This window comes from Triturus cristatus, chromosome 11, assembly GCF_964204655.1.
Source record: "Triturus cristatus chromosome 11, aTriCri1.1, whole genome shotgun sequence".
NCBI classification, from domain to species: domain Eukaryota; kingdom Metazoa; phylum Chordata; class Amphibia; order Caudata; family Salamandridae; genus Triturus; species Triturus cristatus.
Window position 1 is genome coordinate 379,962,190 of NC_140594.1, and position 19,179 is coordinate 379,981,368.

At 46.7% G+C, this 19,179-nt stretch overlaps 1 protein-coding gene across 1 annotated transcript in view; it reads left to right on the forward strand.

The window, feature by feature from the left end:
- The window catches only part of LOC146784224 (myoferlin-like), a 3,625,175-nt gene that overhangs the window by 504,377 nt on the left and 3,101,619 nt on the right, over positions 1–19,179 (forward strand). Inside the window, exon 3 of the mRNA XM_085634512.1 lies at positions 10,718–10,881. Coding sequence (XP_085490638.1) covers positions 10,718–10,881 — 164 coding nt within the window. The remainder of the gene's footprint in view (positions 1–10,717; positions 10,882–19,179) is intronic.

The window sequence follows — 19,179 nt, forward strand, 5'->3', positions numbered from 1 at the left end:
CTAGGAGACCACATCTAGCACACGCAACCATATTCCCCTGAGTAAATTTAGAAAGGCGAAGGGGGGAATAATATGCTCTGTGGATAGTAAAGATGTGGTTCCTACGCAACCACGCCGGTTTCACCACATCCCACAGCAGTCTACAAGATGTTCTCCATATCTCATGCAAATCAGTATTGCTTATGTCAGCCCCCCAGAGTTCATGTGGAAGCTTAAATACTCCGTCCATCTCATCCAAAATCAAATTGTACCAGGACGAGATCTCCTTCTTAGCAGGGGGTCTATCAATTAACAGAGTAATAAGGGTACTGTAACCACCTACTGGAAATGTATTTTTTCGAACGGGCTGTGCAGAATAGGAACGAGACCAGCTGGACATCTGCAGATATTTTAGCCTAGCAAGGCCAGGGCCAATCTTTCTACTCAAACACTCCCAGGAGAGCAGTTCCCCCTCAACAAATAGGTCACCCCAGACCTCCAAACCCGCCTCTCTAATAGGTGCCGCAAGTGAGTCTCCCAACCAGGATGGATAATCGGGGAGATCCCATAAGGGAGTTCTACTGCTATAGTACCCTATTTTAATGGATTTTGAAACTTGGGCCCAAGTCCTTGCCATTCCCAATAGAATTTTCAATGTAATTTTTTTAAAGAACTTGGGATCTCCGAATTTCAGTAGAAACCCAGACTGGCTAAACCCCTCTCCCCTAAGCAGAGTGGTGTATAGAGTTCCCAACCCATACTCCAATGGTTTTTTTAGCAACACCCTAGCATGAGACAACTGGAACGCCCAGGCATAGACCTGGATGTCCGGGGCGGCCAACCCCCCCTTTTCCCTGCGCCTCCTTAACTTTTTCCACGAGATTCTTGGAAGATGTTTATTCCAGATAAAGGTGTTAATCTCGACCTGAAAAGTTTTAATAAGGTTTGCATCGAAGTACAGAGGGATAGTATTGAAAAGAAAGGAAATCTTTGGCAAGACAGCCATCTTAACCAAGTTAGCCCTTCCTAATAACGACAAAGGAAGATGGGACCAAGACTGAAACAATTTACGGCAGTCCTTGGCTACTTTGGAAAAATTGATATTTACAATCTGATCTATATTTTCCACAATATCGAGGCCCAGGTATCTCAATTTATTTCCTGGCTGAATACCCGAGATACAAAAGCTCTTATCCATACCCCAGGTCATCATCTCAGTTTTTGAAGCGTTGATCTCATACCCGGACACTGCCCCAAATTCCGAGGCTAACTTAATTATTTCCGGGAGAGCAGTACGAGCATCAGAAGTGAAAATAAGGATGTCGTCAGCGTACAGGGCCACTTTCCTTTCCCAACCTCTATACGCGAACGCCTTGATGTCGACATTGTCTCTTAAATTTTGAGCGAATGGTTCAACGTAGAGATCGAAAAGAAGTGGGGAGAGTGGGCAGCCCTGTCGCGTACCCCTCGAGATGTTAAAGGGGTCAGACAAGATGCCATTAATCAGTACACAGGCACATGGGTTCTGATACAATAGACTGATTGTCCGGCGAAACCCTGCTCCCACATTGAACTTAGCCAAGGCCTCCGACAGATACATCCAATTGACTCTGTCGAAGGCCTTGGTGGCGTCCAAGGTAAGAACCGCCAGGGGGAGGGACAGTTTTTTGTTATCATTGTTTAAATTGTACAAGTGCTCGTTGTCTTAAACTGTACAAGTGTTTGTTGTCTTTGGGGATGCTGTGCTGTTTTCATTCCATTCAAGTCACAAAAAATGCACACGCGTTACAATGCACGTTTAAAAACTGTTGACATAAACGATAGCACACGCGTTACAATGCGCGTTTAACAACAGCTGATGAATCTGTAGCGGTTTATCTGACTGCACGCATCGTTCGCGTTAGAACGTAAATGTGCGTGGCAGTCGTTTCGGGTGTGGCCTGCTATAAAAGCCACACCCGTCTTCTAGAAGGCGCTTTGCCTTCCGCTCGCCATCGGAGATAGAAGCTGTCGAGAGCCTCGCAACTTACCTTCTTTCAACGCGGTGATCAACGCAGTGATCCTGATGGTTTTAACCTCTCTTGCTTCTTCATCATGTCTGGACCTGTAAAGAAAGAAAGAGAAGATAAGTGATTTTGGCGCCTATCGCAAGAAAGAACAGTTGTGAACTTGAGTTTGGAGTTGTTTGGACATTGCAGTTTGAAGACAGAGAAAGAGACATTGCTGATTTTGATTTGAACTTTCTTATGAGCACAAGTGTGCTATAGCTTATTGCGCTCAAGTGAGCTATTTAATACTAATGAGTCTACTAGATGTTATGATTTTCTTTGGTGAATTCTGTGTTCTTTCATTTTAAAGTTTAATAGGGACAGAGAACAAAAGGTCAAGTGTCACTACATTGGTTTGTGTCATCGCGCAAAAGTGGTGTCATCGCACAAGAACAGCGCAACAGCTAAAAATCACCTGTTCCACCCAGTCTACCCATCACACCTTCCTGCCAAGACATACTGAGACGTTAGGCCATAACCACTACTGCTCGCAGGTAGGCTCTTGTTACAAATTACACTCTCTATTGTAGAACAACTTGTTTGTAGCAGAGATTAGAAATTAAACCCAAGACAGGATATTGAGGTTTTCCTAGTTGCCTCGCAGGTCGACAGCAAGAAACCATCGACGTCCAGTATCCGGCCCTCCTCCCCTATCTCTATCATATAGTTTGTTAGTGTATACATATTGCAGGTTATTGTATAGATATTTGGGAAGTTGGTCCATTGCGTTTCTGCGGAACCACATCCACGCATATACAGAAGAAGATAAGGTAAGAGACTGCGTGGTTGTCTGACAGCGGGTGCCTCTACGATACTCTTGATTAGACCTGGTCTGGGCTTGATGCCTTCCTTGGAGATGATGTGACCGAGATATTCAATCTCCTTTCGTTTAAAGGTGCACTTGCTTTTCTGTAGAGTAACTCCTCTGCTCTCTAGAATACTGAAAACTTGATCATTAACAGAGTCATGTTCAGCTTCAGTCTTGGTAAAGATGAGTATGTCATCCTGAAAAACTACCACGTGAGGGTTGTGATGAAACATTTCTGTCATGAGTCTCTGAAATACGGCAGCCGCCAAGGCCAGACCAAAGGGAAGCCGGCAGAACTGAAAAACACCATCTGGGGTGACAAAAGCGGTAAGATGTGGGGACTGAGGGTGTAGCTCGACCTGATGATAGGTGGCTTTGAGATCCAGTTTGGTAAACCATGAAGAGGACCCTACTTTTGCGATAAGATCTTCAATACGTGGAAGAGGAAAACCGTCAACCCAGATGGCTTCATTGAGGCTCCTCAAGTCCACACACATCCTCAAGTCCCCAGACCTCTTCTTGGCCAAAACAATGGGAGAAAGCCAGAGAGTGGACTCAACTTTTTCAATAATTCCTTGGTCACATAATGTTTGTAAGTGTTTGGAAAGATCACCCCTAATGCTTAATGGGACATTACGAACCTGTGTTTGACAGGACTGGCATTTTCTTTAACTTTAATGAAATGTTAGAAATTAGTGATCTTGCCAAGACAGTCCTCAAATATTTTGCTAAACTTGTGTTTCCAAACATTGGTCATATGAGTACTAGACAGTGAAGTGATGTCCTTCATAGGAGTGATAGAGCTCTGACTTGCTTCTTTGTCAATGAAAACAGGATTAGCCAGACCAGGTTTGATGGTTTATGCCAAATTCGGCCTGGTGGAGAAGACGGAGAACATTGATTCCTCTTTTGGCCACATACACTTTCCCCTTGATAGCTACTCCTAGGACAGTGATGCTGGCCCAGAAATAGCCTAACAATTCAATCCTGCTGCCCTTAAAGACTACAGTGAAAACATCAGGTGGTAACAAGCTATTTTCAGCCCAAAATTTGAAATACTTATCTTGGATGTGATCGGTTTCAATAACAACATCAACTTCAGGGTCAGGAACATGCAATGTGTTCTGCTCATCAGTACAGTGCTTGACCACTACTACATATTCTTGACTTGTGACATCGTCGTCATATAATTCATCAGTTTCATTAAAGACACACCTCACACTTTTTCTTCTGCCACTCATAACATTTTTGCAAAATTCCCCATTTTGCCACATTGACCACACTGCTGGTTAATAGCTGGACAGTTTTTGAAAGATGAAACATGTTGGGATGAACCACACCTGCAGCAAAAAATTCTAGGATTTGATTGTCTATGTTGCGTAAAGTTTCTTCCACCCCTAGGCATGCTCGGTCTTCTAATATAGTTACAAGTGGCATTGTCGCGTGTGAAAGTGGGGAGCTTGGAGGCAGGACCTGGATGCTTGGAGGAGACAGCACCTGAAATGTAAGTGTTGGATAGGGCAGTTTCAAGCTGTTTAGCATCATCCATTGAACTTTCGATACTTTTAGCAATATCAATTGCTTTATCTAGGGTAGGATCCATGCAAGTAAGTAGTCTTTCTTGTATTTTTTTACAGTAGCAACGTGCAACAAGTTGATCTCTCACCAGTTGAGAGATAAAATTGTCAAACTCACATTTTGAAGCTAAAACTTTTAAAGCTGTGAAAAAAGTGTCTATGCTTTCGTCTGGTTTCTGCATTCTTTTAAAAAACTTGTATCTATGCACTACAATGTTCTTTGTTTTAGTAAAGTACTTATCCAATTGTGCTACAGCTTGTTCAAACTTGTCGGGGTCTTCGCCTTCAGGTGGATCATACGGGGGCAGATGGTCATATATGTTTTGTCCTTCGAGTCCAAGATGGTAATACATGAGATTCTTTTTCCTCTCAGGTCTGTATCTTTGACCATCAATAGCACCTAAGTACGCCTTGAAAAATCTAAACCATTACTTCCACTCTAGTGGTGGATCTCCTGGTTCTTGTAAAAAAGGCGCTGCTGCAGTAACACTCTGCATGTTAATAGGGTACCTGTGGAATAAAAATGGTTAATAAGGTGAGGAAAGGAAAGGAGTGAAAGAAAAAGAAAGAAAGAAAGAAATAAAAGAACATATTTCAAAAATTCACTATTTGTGCACAAAGGCAGTGCTTAGATGCATTTGTTAAATAAATAAAAAAGTGTGTGAGTCTGACACACAATGATTAGTGTTGTGCGTGTTAGCGTGAAGAAGGTTTCTCAATAGTAAAGAAAAAATGCAGTTATTAAGAAGGACAATGTGTGTGTATCACAGATGTAATACACTACGAGACTTCCACATGAAGTGTCAAACTTTAACTTTGACCACTAGATGGCAGCATTGGATAAGATTGAAGCAAAGAAGAACTGAAGAACTGGCAAGTAAAATGGGATATCCGTGAAGATTGCTTTTTAGGTCTCGCCTGACCCAGCGCTTTAGCGCTGCTCTGGCGAGAGCTATAGAAAGCGGGATTTGGAAGTGCAAACTAGTGCTTTTGAGGCCGCCAACTACAGTGCATGTGCGGCGGGCACGCGCACCATTTGTCAGCCTGCTGATCACTTTCGCGGCCGCTTTGATGTTCTCAGTGAGCCGCGCGGCCACTGAGAACATCAAAGCGGCCGTGATAGTGCTCACCATATGCCAGCCTTCCCTGTGTTGCTTTATCACTCACCCCCCCCTGCCTAGAGTGGAAAAAGCAATGCTTTCTTGAAAAGCAATCACTGATGTCGCAGTGCGCTGATTGCACAGACGGCATCTCAAACTATTAGCACCACATCCTCATGCAAAGACTTCCAAAAGCTTCAGCTGCTTTCTGTGTACGCCATGCATAGTTGAGGGTGGCCTTTGCTCTACAGTCAAGTTAGAGACTAGACCACAGAAACGAACACACGAGTCGTGACATTGATGGGAAGCCAGCCAACGTTCCGGCGCGCATTGCCAGTTGCATGGAATTCATTGACGGATTCAAGCTGGTGTCTCGGGATTTTCCATAAAAAGAAAACAAATGCTTGAAGATCTCTCTGGATACAATATATTGCTTCTTTTAAAAAACAATGCTACCGGCACTTAGAGCCGATTTACTCTTTGGTGTGCTGCATGATCCGTCAACACTCAGTATCTCATCTCTACCCCACAGTGATTCTGTAAACCCACTCTATAGAAAGTACCTCCACGAAAAGAGGCATACATAACCTACTTGTAGAGAGGAACTTTGTCATCCCCACGGTCCAGAGAGTTATCTTATTCAAGAGACTTGGCCTCTTCTGCTGCACCCCAACAAAGAAAACTTAAGGCCTCCCAACATCAAATCAGCAGCAGCTTGAAGTGCAGAACTGTGGGTATGATGCAGGTCTCTGCAGGATTGCATTAACAGAGCGTTCACCTGGGAAAATGGAGAGCTCAGCTTGGCAGCTACAGGCTGAATCTCCCCGTAGATTAATTTATTTGCTGCTGGATGCAGTTGTTTGTGTACTAAGAAGTGTATTAATCTCGAGTTGTTTTTCTCTACATACACATAAATCACGTTGCCAATTTCCTTCACGAAATATTAGCATTACTTCAAACGCCCTCGTTTTTGCCACCATGAAATTGGAGATTCCATTTTAAAAAGTTGAGACTGATGCGGTGGTCAGTATAATTTGCAGAGAATGCTATGCAGTCTATGGTAGAGCTGATTTTCAACTTATCGGAATTATTGCACGTGCAATATCAAACATAACTATTAACACGGAAGCAATGCTTCTGACAGATCTTTCCGTCCAAAGTTCTAGCAAAACTATCATAAATGCATTGCTGGTGCTCAAATTTCCAGGTATAAACCAGGCTTCTGGCAAACACAGAAAGGAAGACCCAAAATAAATTAATCAATTTGTTCAAAGCGGCTACAGACCAGCAATTGTCTTCCAACACATTACAAGTGGAACAAGCATTGGCATAGCCAATACGTCTTGCCTTTGGGACCTTATAAGTATTTAGTTATGCAGCACAATATCCTTACTGCAACAACATGAACTGTTGCATGGCTAAATACTTATAAGGTCCCAAAGGCGAGACCTATTGGCTATGCCAATGCTTGTTAAGAGTGCCTTTCCTTCAAGGACTGGAAGAACACTGAAGAGAAGAGGACTCTTGACAGGAAATCGATACACAATGGTGAGTGCTGTGTGTGTCAGCGCGAATAATAAAGGTTTCTTTTTTTTTACATCACAGTGTGCTTGTGTAAACGCAGCTCCGTGAATAGACTTGGTTGCCGGGCAACTAACACAATGAGACTTGAAGGCGAGGGGACAGCTTGTGAAGGCAGCTCGTGGAGCTGGAGCGAGGCAATAGTTTGAATGCAGCTCGTGGAGCTGGAGCGAGGAGATCGTTCGAATGCAGCTCATGGAGTTGCGCGTGAACAGAGCCAGTAAAGCGCTGCAGCTCTTTTTGTTGTAAAATATGTAGAAAGTCTCAAAGATCCCAATTTTTAATGCAGGGGAGCATAGGCACAACACAGCTGCAGCTTCACGGCTCAGCAGGAAACACTCTATGCGAGTGTAAAGGGAGCACAGAGAAAGTCCCTCGCAGCAAGTAGAAATACAGCGCAGAGGAGGCGCTTAACAAACGTATAAAAAAACGGGTACGGCTCTCTGTACTAATTCACGCAGGAGTGCCTTGGGTAAGGAAGTAGTAAAAAAAATATTGTAGTCACAGCTGAACTCCCATAAGTCAGGCAAGAAATACTTGTACCAAAGCCCACGGAGATCATCAGCAAGTAGAGATGGCTGTGGGTGGGTCCCGTCTTCTGTCACCACTGATATGAAGTGAAGAGGACACAGTTGTAGAAACAAGAGTAATATTTATTAGAGAGGTACAGAGAGCCGTCCCAGCTAGCAGAGCCAAGGCACACAGACAGCAACTGCCACTGAGAGAACACTCAGAGCAAGATGCCTACCAACCCTATAGGTGATATCATAGAACACTCAAGAAGCTCTGCTAGCAACACATCACCACACACAGCATCGGGGAAAATTCTCTAACGTGGTCCAGATCTCGAAAGGAACTGCAAGAGATCTCAAGTGGTGGTTGACGAACCCCGATTGGGTCAACGGCAGACCCCTTTACCTTCCCCAACCAGATTTCAGAGTTGTGACAGATGCGTCACTTCTGGGATGGGGCGGCCATCTGGGAGAGGTAGAGATCAGGGGACATTGGTCTCCGGCATAGTCGGGGCTCCACATCAGTTTGTTGGAGCTTCGATCGATTTGGTTGGCATGAAGGCATTTCTTCCCTCTGTCAAGGGGAAGTTAGTGCTGGAGTTCACAGACAACACCACTGCCATATGCTACTGCAACAAGCAGGGCGGGTGGGGTCATGGACTCATTGTCGAGAGACCCTGTGTCTCTGGCCATGGCTGAAACAGCAGGGCATATCCCTGGTGGTTCAACACCTGTCAGGTTCTCTAAACGCCAGGGCGGACAATCTCAGCCGTTGATGCCTAGTGGATCACGAATGGCATCTCCAGTCGAGGATGGCGCAACTCGGGAAATCCTTGTTTAGATTGGTTCTCCTCCAAAGAGGATGCGCAGTGTGAGCAATACTGCGCACTGGAGTTTCCAAGGATGCTATGGCTTGGCGGCTCCTTTCATCGCGAGTGGAGCTCAGGCCTTTTATACGGCTTTCTGCCCATACCCCTCCTGACCAGGGTTCTGAAGTAGATAAAAAACGACCGGTGCCAAGTCTTTTTTGTGGCTCCAGACTGGGCTAGGAGAATATTAGGAGCTTCTGAAAATGAGCATCGATCCTCCCATCAGGCTGCCTCTTTGGTAGGATCTTCTGTTGCAGCAGCAGGGGTGGGTTGTCCACCCGAACCTGTCAACTCTTCACCTCCATGCGTGGAGATTGAGTGGCGGCCGTTGATGGCTTTTGACCTTCCTCCTGAAGTATGCAATGTTATTTTGGTGGCCTGGCAGCCCTCCACTAAGATGGTATATGCCTGCCATTGGCAGAGGTTTGTATTATACTATATAGAAAGTTCTGTTGACCCTCTTTCTGCTTTACTTTCCACTGTTCTTCTATTCATGTTGACTCTTGCCCATCAGGGCTCTGCTTTGGGTACTCATAAGGGTTATCTTTCTGCTCTATCCGCTTTTTGTGGCTGCCAGGCCAACACACTTTCTTTAGGTCTCAGATTGTAAATAGGTTTTTGAAGGGGCTGGCTCACTTGTTTCCGCCCTCGCCCTTTGTTATGCCGCAGTGGGACCTCAATTTGGTCCTCACTTTTCATATGTTTGCTCCTTTCAAGCCTCTGTACAGTTGTCCTTTCCTGCTGCTTACGATCAAGACAGCCTTTCTTGTGGCGATAACATCTGCCCTCAGGGTAAGTTGCAGGCCCTATCTTGTACACCTCTCAAATTATGTCTTTTCCAGACAAAGTGGTGCTTCACACTTGTGCTTTATTTTTGCCAAAGGTGGTGATCCCAGTCCTTCTGGGTCAGTCTATCACGCTGCCTACCTTCTTTGCTCCCCCACAACCCTTTAAGGAAGAGAAGCGTCTCCACCTTCTGGACCCAAAAAGAGCGTTGTCATTCTACCTTACCGAACAAAAAAGTTCCAGGTGGAAAACCAACTCTTTGTGGGGTACATGGGAGCTAAGAAGGGTCAGGCAGTTAAGAAAAGGACCATCTCTCGCTGGGTCATTCTCTGCATTAAGATCTGCTGTGCCTTGGCTAAGAATCAGCCCCCTGGGGAATTAAAGGCCCATTCCACCAGGGGAAAGGCTACAACTACGGCCTTGGCTCAGGGTGTCCTAGTCCTGGACATCTATCAGGCAGCAACGTGGGCATCTTTGCACACGTTTGCCAAGCACTACTGCCTGGACAGTCACGTCCGCAGATATGGCATTTTGCTTGTTTAGTCCTGCAGGACTTCCTAGTGTGATGAATTTTTCCGCAACCCACCGCCAGGAGTGTATGGCTTGGGTATCTAATTCAAAAGTACAGAATTTGCAGCTAGAAGTCTCTGTCACATGAAAGTTACTTACCTTCAGTAACGCATTATCTGGTAGAGACAATATCTAGCTGCAGATTCCTTACAGGCCCACCCATGCCTCCCCGCTTCGCGGACTGATTTTGTTAGGGCTGGGGTTACTCCCTTTTTTAGGGCCCTTGTTTGTACACGTTAATATCAGTTACTTCATGGCTCTGAGCTTCTGGCATGGAAAAAACAAAAAGTACTGATGTCCACTTGCCTGGGTGGCGCCTATAGAGGTGACCGCAACGTCATCATCCACACTAATGAAGTCGAGGACTTCACACAGAGCCGAATGGACCTGACGGCGCACGCACAGGATATTGCTCAAGCAAAAGTTTCCGGATCCAGCCTGATGCCTTGGAAATTCAAAGGTATGCAATCTGCAGTTAGATATTGTCTCTACCAGATAATGAGTTACCGAAGGTAAGTAACTTGTTCATCTGTTCTTCATGAAAAAACCTGACCAGACGCCTTTCATTCGATCATGTATAAAATGTTTGTGATTATTCTGTAGTCATCCATGCTAGATACAAGTGAATTATGCTGTCCTTGTTTGCAGAAAGAATAAAATAATAATTTCAAAAGACGTTCACTACATTAATAATGGGCTTGGTTTACTGATATGCAGAAAACTCCATTTAACTCAGTGCTTACTTGCTGTAGGTGTGTGATTTTACTTCACTGCTTCTTTAAGGTATAGTGCTCATTATGAACAATCCTCATTCTTGTGCTCCTACTCATATATATTTTAAATAAAGTGCAACTCTTCACAGATGCTTTTCTGTCTTTTTCATGCAGTATGAAAACCAGGCAAAGTGCTGCGGGACCTGGGGTACCAAAGCCCTAGGACAGCGCCCTAACTTTTCAGACATTTCAGGGAAGTTCAGCTTCCCCAGAGAGAGGTTCCAGGTTCCCAAGGGGTGGCAGTGGGATGGAGAATGGGCTGTGGAGCCGCAGAAGAGGTGAGTGATCTCAAGATTAGTTTGCAAATCCCATAATAGTATAATTCCTCTCACCCTCAGTAACACTCCAAGGATTTTTTCTGCCTTCCATCCCTTATAGTAATATGAGGAGAGGGTTGTTTATCTATTCTCTCACTATTACCATGGGAAGAAATGCTCCCCTGTCCCCTCCTAGTAATGGTATTCTTCTCGCCCACTCTTACTCTGTTTTACTGAGTCTCTTTATTTCTTCCCGCTTAATAATAACCCAGGAGGATGCCACTTGGAAGTCCTTGTCGTTGATGTAGGAGGCTGGCTTAATATATGGTGCTCACTTATGTTAGGTGAAGCACCCTACACCAATCCAGCCAACCCTTATGGTGAATTTAGTGGACTAGACAACCCTGGAAAGCTCTCTAAGTGGTAGCTGTGGAGAGCAGCCTTCAAGCTTAGTCCGGAAGGAGTGTAAAGCAGCTTGTTTTACCAGTACTTAAGTACTTAATCTTATTGTATATGTTAAATGAAAGAGAACCACACAGTTTAATTATAAAAATATGGTTTTATTATAAACATTCACTAACACATTACAATATCTCCTACCCAGGGAAATATAACCACAGTACACACAATACTTTGATCATAGAATACGTAAGTAGCACAAATCCACATTGGTCTCCAGGGGATGACCAAACCATATACTAAAATAGTGGAATGCGAACCACAACCTAAGTCAAGAATGGACCCAAAAGACATAGAAGAGCCAGGGTGCACAGGAACCACCCAAAGTGAGTATCTAGGAACCCCACGGAGGTCGTGTGCGAACACTACAGCATGCTCAATGAAAGTCAATAGGTAAGTCGTGGTTGCAGTTTTAAAGAAAAAGGACCCTTTCCAGCGGACCCTGAAAAAATCCCGTGGGAGATGGTAGGTTGGAGAGCCACCCAACCCATGGATATCCCAGGAACCAGGATACCTACACCAGGGAAGCTGGATGCATAGGTGTCAAGTGACCTCGGAAACCGCAGTTGACCACAATGGAGGACTTCAGGAAAGGGGACGAACAAGTCTGGTGGAACCCAAAGGGGGGTTTCAAGCTCAGAAGAACCTGCAAGCAGAGGGGACAGAGTCTATGCCACTCAGGATTGACCAGGAGGCACGGAAGACAAATGCCCACCGATGTCGGTAGATGCAGGTGAGTTGATGGTGCCCTTGAAGTTGCAGCTGTGCAGACCAGGCAACACTGTGGAAGACCAGGAGCCGTTCACGAGCTGTCCCACATCAGCTGTCAAGAGCAAAGGGGTCATAGTCAGGCAGGGGCAACCACAAGCCTTGGCAACAGCAAACAACGTAGTTGAAGAAAAAGGTACAGTGTCGGGACCAGCAAGGTCCAAGTGACTCACCAGGAACAGGTAAGTCAGAGTAGGCCCGAGCAAACAGGGGAGCACACTGGAGCCAAAGAAGACCCTCCAGATGACCCACGGGCCAGAGGCAGAGGAGTCTCAAGAGGACCTCGAGAAGCTATAGAAGAGCAGGGGACCCAAGGAACCACCCAAGGTGAGTATCTAGGAACCCCAGAGATGTTGTTTGAAAAGTGGGAAACACGACTGTGTGCTCAATCAAGTCAACGGGTAAGTCGTGCTTTCAGTTTTAAAGAAAAAGGACCCTTTCAAACAGGCCCTGGAGAAACCCAGTGGAAGATGGAAGGTTGGAAAGTCACTCTACCGTGTATACCCTAGGAACCAGGATACCCACACCAGGGAAGCCAGGTGCATAGGTGCGAAGGGATTTCAGAAACCACCATAGACCACAATTGAGGACTTCAGCAAAGATGCTGCTGGAGAAGAAGGTGAAAGAGTATGATAGAACCCAACAGTGGATTCAAGATGAGAGGTAACTGCAAGCAGAGGGGACAGAGTATATGCCACTCAGGAGGGACCAGGAGGCACGAAAGACGAAAACCGACCGATGTCGTAGATGCAAGAGAGTTTACTGTGCCCTTGAAGTTGCAGCTGTGTGGACCAGGCAACGCTGAGGAAGTTCAGGAGCCGTTTACAAGCTTTCCCACGTTGGATGTTAAGAGCCAGGAGGTAGGTGTCCATCGGGAGCACTAACAAACCTTGGCAACTGCAACCAGCGTAGTATGCGAAAAAGGTGCAGTGTCGGGATCTGCAAGGTCCAAGTGACTGACCACGAGCAGGTAAGTCAGAGCAGGCCCTGAGCAAGCAGGGAAGACCAATGGAGCCAAAGAAGACCCTCAAGAGGATCCACAGACCGAAGGCACAGGAGTTGCAGGAGGACTTTGAGCAGCTCACCAAAGGATGTAGACCCACGGGGCAGAGAATGTGGTGCAGGTGAAGAACTCAGGCTGCAGGACATGGTTGATCCTCAACCTTCTTGGATCCCAAAGATCTCTGGTGAAGACAGTCAACAAGCCTTCGCAATGGCAAGTCGACGCGCTGCACAGGGGTACTGCTCCAGCAGTTCCAACATGGGATACTGGCTTCAAACTTGCTATGAACACAGTGCAGTGTGTTGCTGAACCTCTTGGAGTCTGTAGGAGGTCAGGGACAGCAGAAGGGTCAACCTCATTGCGGTGCCAGCAGATGCAGGGAAGTGACCCCTTTCACTTCAAGGGAGATTTCTTGGGGTGTCTTGGATGTCCATAGGCCTTGTGAGAAACCTGTATGGAGCACATGCACAGATGTTGCAGAAGAGTGGCAGGATGGTGAGACCAGGAGCAGCAGGAGTCTTCCCAGTTGCAGTCTTGGTTTCCACAGCAAAGTCCAAAGTGCCTAGACGGTTGAAGTTGAAGAGGTTTCAGATCTAAATCTTGTCCGACGATGAATCTAGGGACCCACCCCAAGATAAGCCCTTAGCTACCCTTAGGAAAGGGTTGGGATGATTCTGGGGTCCATCACAGAGAAGGGGCTGGACAGTGGGGAGGATACTCCGACGTCCTTTGTCCAGTTTCGCCCCAGAGCATGAACCAATGGCTCTCTGAACTTGTTCCAACTTAGGTATGCAAGGAGGGCACCAAATGTGCCCTTCAAAGCAGTTTAGTGGCGCTGGCAAGTGCCCCACCCTGTCCCACAACACTAAGTCCTGTCTGAGAGGTGGTCAAACTTCCCTGTGATAGGAAACCTATTGTCCTGCCGTCCCTTGCTTGAGCTCGGCTCAGCAGCACAAGGGCAGAATCGTTTCTCTGGTCAGCAGCAGCCATAGTTTGCTGTTCGGGTCTAGAAGACTGGTACCGGGAGCACTGGTGGCCTCCCAGAGGAGCTTTACAGTACATGGAATCATACCTCCAACTCCATTTACGGTGTTGGGGTATGATTCCAACATGTTTGATACCAAACATGGGTTTGTTACAGCCAGTTCAGAGTTAGCCATCGCGTAATGACGTATGGCCACTCTACATATCATAATGGCTGATGCACTTACAACCCGGGAGAATGGACTCCGAAGGTTGTAGAGGTGTCTTACTCACTCAGGGTCACCCTATCCTGAGTACCCTGCCTTCAGGATTGAAAGGCCTGCCTTAGGGGTGACTTATAGGTTTTAAGTGTAGTGACCACCGATATAAGGAAACCTATATCTGTCGCAAGGGGTGCTAGCACCAGCTTATCCAGGCTGCAATGGCAGGCCTATAGTCATAATTTGAGTGGTCTCCCATGGGTGGCATAACACATGCTTTAGCTCATGGGGGGACCCCTGGTGTTGCTATTCCGCGGGTACCTTAGTAACATAAACTAGGCACTTACAAGTCTACACCAGTTGCCAATCTGGAGTGTACCTAAGTACTCACCATGTCCAATTTAGGGGAGAAGCACTGAGACTGGGGTCTTGATTAGAAGGATCCTGGTCAGACTAATCAGGAAAACATAATGACACCAGCAAAAAGTGGGGGTGACCATGAAAACAGATCCTACTTTCCTACAGTTGACTTTCCGTTTCAGTAATATTACAGAAGTATCTTACCCTGGCTTTTAATATTACTTTGGTGGTCTACCACCCTAGCACAATTCCCTTTTCTCACAGTACTAAATGAACCTTTGTCAACTTTTTCTTTGTAATTCCCGTAGTATATCCTCAGTTGTCTAGTAATATTGCTGAGGCTTTTTCTGGAAAAAGAGTTAAAATCTTTAAAAATGATGGAGAAAGATCATCCTAATGTTTCTTAGACCAATGCCAGTAGACGTTATAAGAGTACATCAATAGGCAGTCACTAGATTTGTTTTCGCATTCACATTTTTCAAAATAGGCAAATTGATATATGTTGGGTCTTCGTCCTCCTCACATGTATCTGTCTAGCTACGTTTGTGATTTCTGATGTAAGGTCTCTTGGCCCTATTTACAAACTGTATTCTGTAGTACGTAAAGTAATACTACACTAGGACAGCCTATTTACTGGAGGTACATTCACAAACCTATGTATAGAGATCTCTGCTTCACCCATCCCTGCCACTTGTAGAATTATCTGCACACATGAATGTACATTTTAGTAATAAGTATATAAAGGACGTGGGGGGTGGCTGGAAAATAAGAAATTTCTAGTCTTAAATGGGAGAGATTCTCACAGCGGAAAGTAGAGGTTTAGGGAGGGACATGTAAAAACAAAGCATCAACCACACAAAAGTAAGCCCATTGTTGTTCACAAACTGCACTTGGAAAGTTACTACAGCCAAATATCCAAAAATGTGCCAAAGTGTAGTAGATGTACTTCATCCTAGCCTTGGAGTATGTCCAGTTCCACACATGGCCTCTCACAGGGGCTGCTGCACCATATTCTAATAGAAAATAAAATAGACAACAACTTAAATTAAGACCCAATAGGAAATAATATTACATTGAATTAAATTATTTCAACTTTTAAAATAAATATATACATTTCATATTTGTGTGTGCATATTTATATATAAAACTAAATATATATATTATCTACTGGCGGTCGCCAGTAGATAGTTATAGTTAGGACCTATTTTCCATAGGAAATCCGCAACATTCTATTGGGAATAACTTTGGCGCCGGTTAACGAATGTTCGCGAAATTTTCCACACTTTTGACCAACTCCGGTCCGCTCGTATCCTGAAAGTTTTGTGGTGATTCGTCAAGCGGGGGCCGAGAAAAAAGGGGGTCCCAAAATGCGTTTTCCCCATGCAATTTCCCATAGGACCTGTTGATGCAGCTACAGCCCGAACTGCTGAACAGAATTACACCAAATTTGGCAAAGAGGTAGCCCGTGGTTCATACTTGTGCCTTTTGGTTAAATGGTGTAAATCCGTTCAGTAGTTCCTGAGATATTCAAAAGTAAAAAGACAGATATATCTAGGGCCGCGGATCCTCCAGAGCACGAGCTTTATGCTAACTGGCTGCCAACACTCTGAATCAGGAAGTGTTGGCAGCCATCTTGTGCCTCGGTAGAACCGAGGCACAAGAAAGCACAAAAAAACCCCTCAAAAAACGCAAAAAGGGGGCAGGGTAGAAACACCCTGACCCCCCAGGCCTGCTCAGGGAGTCCCACAAGGACCCCCAAGGCCAAAAAACATGTTTTTTTTAAATTGCGGGATGCGCTTAGGATCCGCGCATCCCGCTCCCGGAAAAAAAAATGAAGCGCGGACTCCCGTGCTTCGTTTACAAATAGTAATGGGGGGCCCAGAGGGGCCCCCCAGCCCCGGGGACCGCCACCCCCGGGGCATTGCAAAAAATGGGTGGGGGGGGCTCAAAGGCCCCCCATGCCCCGGGGACCGCCACCCCCGGGGCTTTACTTACATATTTGCGGGGGGGCCCTTGCCCCCCCGCAGCCCCGGGGACCGCCACCCCCGGGGCTTGCTCAATAAATAAAATACCTGTGTGGGGGGGGGCTCGAGCCCCACCACACGCCCCGGGGACCGTCACCTCCCCGGGGCACTAAATATTTAAAATAGGGGGTCCGGGGACCACCACCCCCCGGGGCTTTAAATTAAGTGGGAGGGGGGCCGCGCGCCCCCCCCCCCCATGGAGCCAATGATGGCCCTGGGGACTGCCACCCCCCAGGGCTGGCTCCTGCAGTGTCCCGGGGTGCCCACCCCCGGGACACTGCTGTTTGCAATGGCAGGACGGGAGCATCGCGGCTCCCACCCTGTCATTGCAAACTGCTTTGCTTCTTTGAAGCGAGAGCAGGGAAACCTGCTCACGCTTCAAAGAAGCAAAGCTGATTGCTTTTCCACATGGGGAGCAGCATGTTAGCTGCTCCCCATGTGGAAAAGTAATGCCGGCTCCCGCAGGAGGCGGGGAGCCGGCGGGGCCGTGGGGGGATTGGGGACCCCCCCACGGTCCCCAACGAGGTGGCCAGGCCCCGGGGGATGGGGTGCCCTGGGCAATTAGTGGCCCGGGAGGGGGGCCACGCAGCCCCCCTCCCCAAAATGTTTTTTTGTTGTTTTTAAATTAAAAAAAGGGCTGGCCCCGGCGATGGGGTCCCCGGGGCCATAAGTGGCCATAGGAGGGGGGCAAGGCAGCCCCCCTCCAAATAAAAAATATTTTTTAAAAAGGCCCATGCCCTGGGGGATGGGGTCCCCGGGGCAGATTAAGGCCTCGGGAGGGGGGCCACGTGGCCCCCCTCTACAGTTTTAAAATTAAAAAAAATAATTAGGGGGCAGGCCCTGGGGGATGGGGTCCCCAGGGCCAAAAAATAAGAAAAAGAAGGGGGGCTACACAGCCCCTCTTCTTAAAAAGAAAAAAATGGGATGGGGAGGAAGCCACGCCCCCTCCTTTCATCACTCTGCAAACGCGCACCTTGGCATTGCAGAGAGGTGTTCTGAGGTAACGCACCTTTTTACACCTCTCTGCAACGCAGCTCAGTGGCGCTTAATGGAGGTACCTGGTGGGCTAGTTGGACCCCAGGGACCCTCAGGATTCAAAGGAACTTAATCCCCCAACTTAAAACGCGCCACGGGGCGCGTTTGCACAGTGGTGAAGGTAGGGGGTGGGGCCTGAGGTGATATGTGTGCAAACACGACCTGTGGTGCGTTTTAAGTTGGGGAATTAATTCCTCTTCAATCCTGAGGTCCCCTGGGGGCCAACTAGCCCACCAGGTACCTCCAGTAAGCGCCACGGAGCAGTGTTGCAGAGTGTTGTAAAAAGGGGCGTGGCCTCTGAACACCTCTCTGCAATGCCGCTCCCTGGCGCATACTGGAGGTACCTTGTGGGCTAGTTGGCTCCCAGGGGACCTCAGGATTGAAGAGGAATTAATTTCCCAACTTAAAACGCGCCACAGGGTGCTTACTGGAGGTACCTAGTGGGCTAGTTTGACCCTAGGGACCCTCAGGATTCAAGGGGACTTAATCTCCCAACTTAAAATGCGCCATGGGGCGCGTTTACACACTGGTGAAGGGAGGGGACGGGGCTTGAGGTGACGTGTGCAAACACGCCCTGTGGTGCGTTTTAAGTTGGGGAAAGAATTCCTCTTCAATCCTGAGGGACCCTGGGGGCCAAGTAGCCCACCAGGTGCTTCCAGGAAGTGCCACTGCGCTGCATTGCAGAGGAGTGGTGCGCCTTTTTACATCTCTCTGCTACGAAGCTCTGTGGCGCTTACTGGATGTACCTAGTGGGCTAGTTGGACTCTACGGACCCTCAAGATTGAAGGGGAATTATTTCCCCAACTTAAAATGCGCCGCAGGGCGTGTTTGCACTGTGGTGAATGGAGGGGATGGTGTAGGAAAGTGGCTCTATATATACTGGACCGAAGTAAAATCAGCCGAACTACGAATTCCGATTTACTCACCTGTTATCAGGAGACACCTCAGTGCTGCATGTTTGAGCCCAGTACTGATCCTGAAAAGTAATTCTAACCATACTTACCAGTAACTTCAATTTCCTTCCATAGGATATAATTGCCTGCTTTTTGCTGAAAAAGTTTCAAAGTGTCGATTTTTGAAACTTACAAATATTCCTCTAAAATCAGCCAAACTACAAATCCCAATTTACTCACCTGTTATCAGGAGAGACCTCAGTGCTGAATCTTTAAGGCCAGTACTGATCCTGAACAGTAATTCTAACCGTACTTACCAGTAACTTGAATTTCCTTCCATAGGCTAACATTGACTGGTTTCACTTGGAAATTCTTCCAAGTGTGGAGTTTTGGAACATTAAAATATTCCTCTAAAATCAGCCGAACTACGAATTCCGATTTACTCACCTGTTATCAAGAGAGAACCCAGTGCTGCATCTTTTAGCCCAGCACTGACCCTGGAAAGTAATTCTAATCGTACTTACCAGTAACTTGTATTTCCTTCCATAGGAATCCATTGTGTGGTTTTCAGCAGAAAAGTTTCTAAGTGTCGA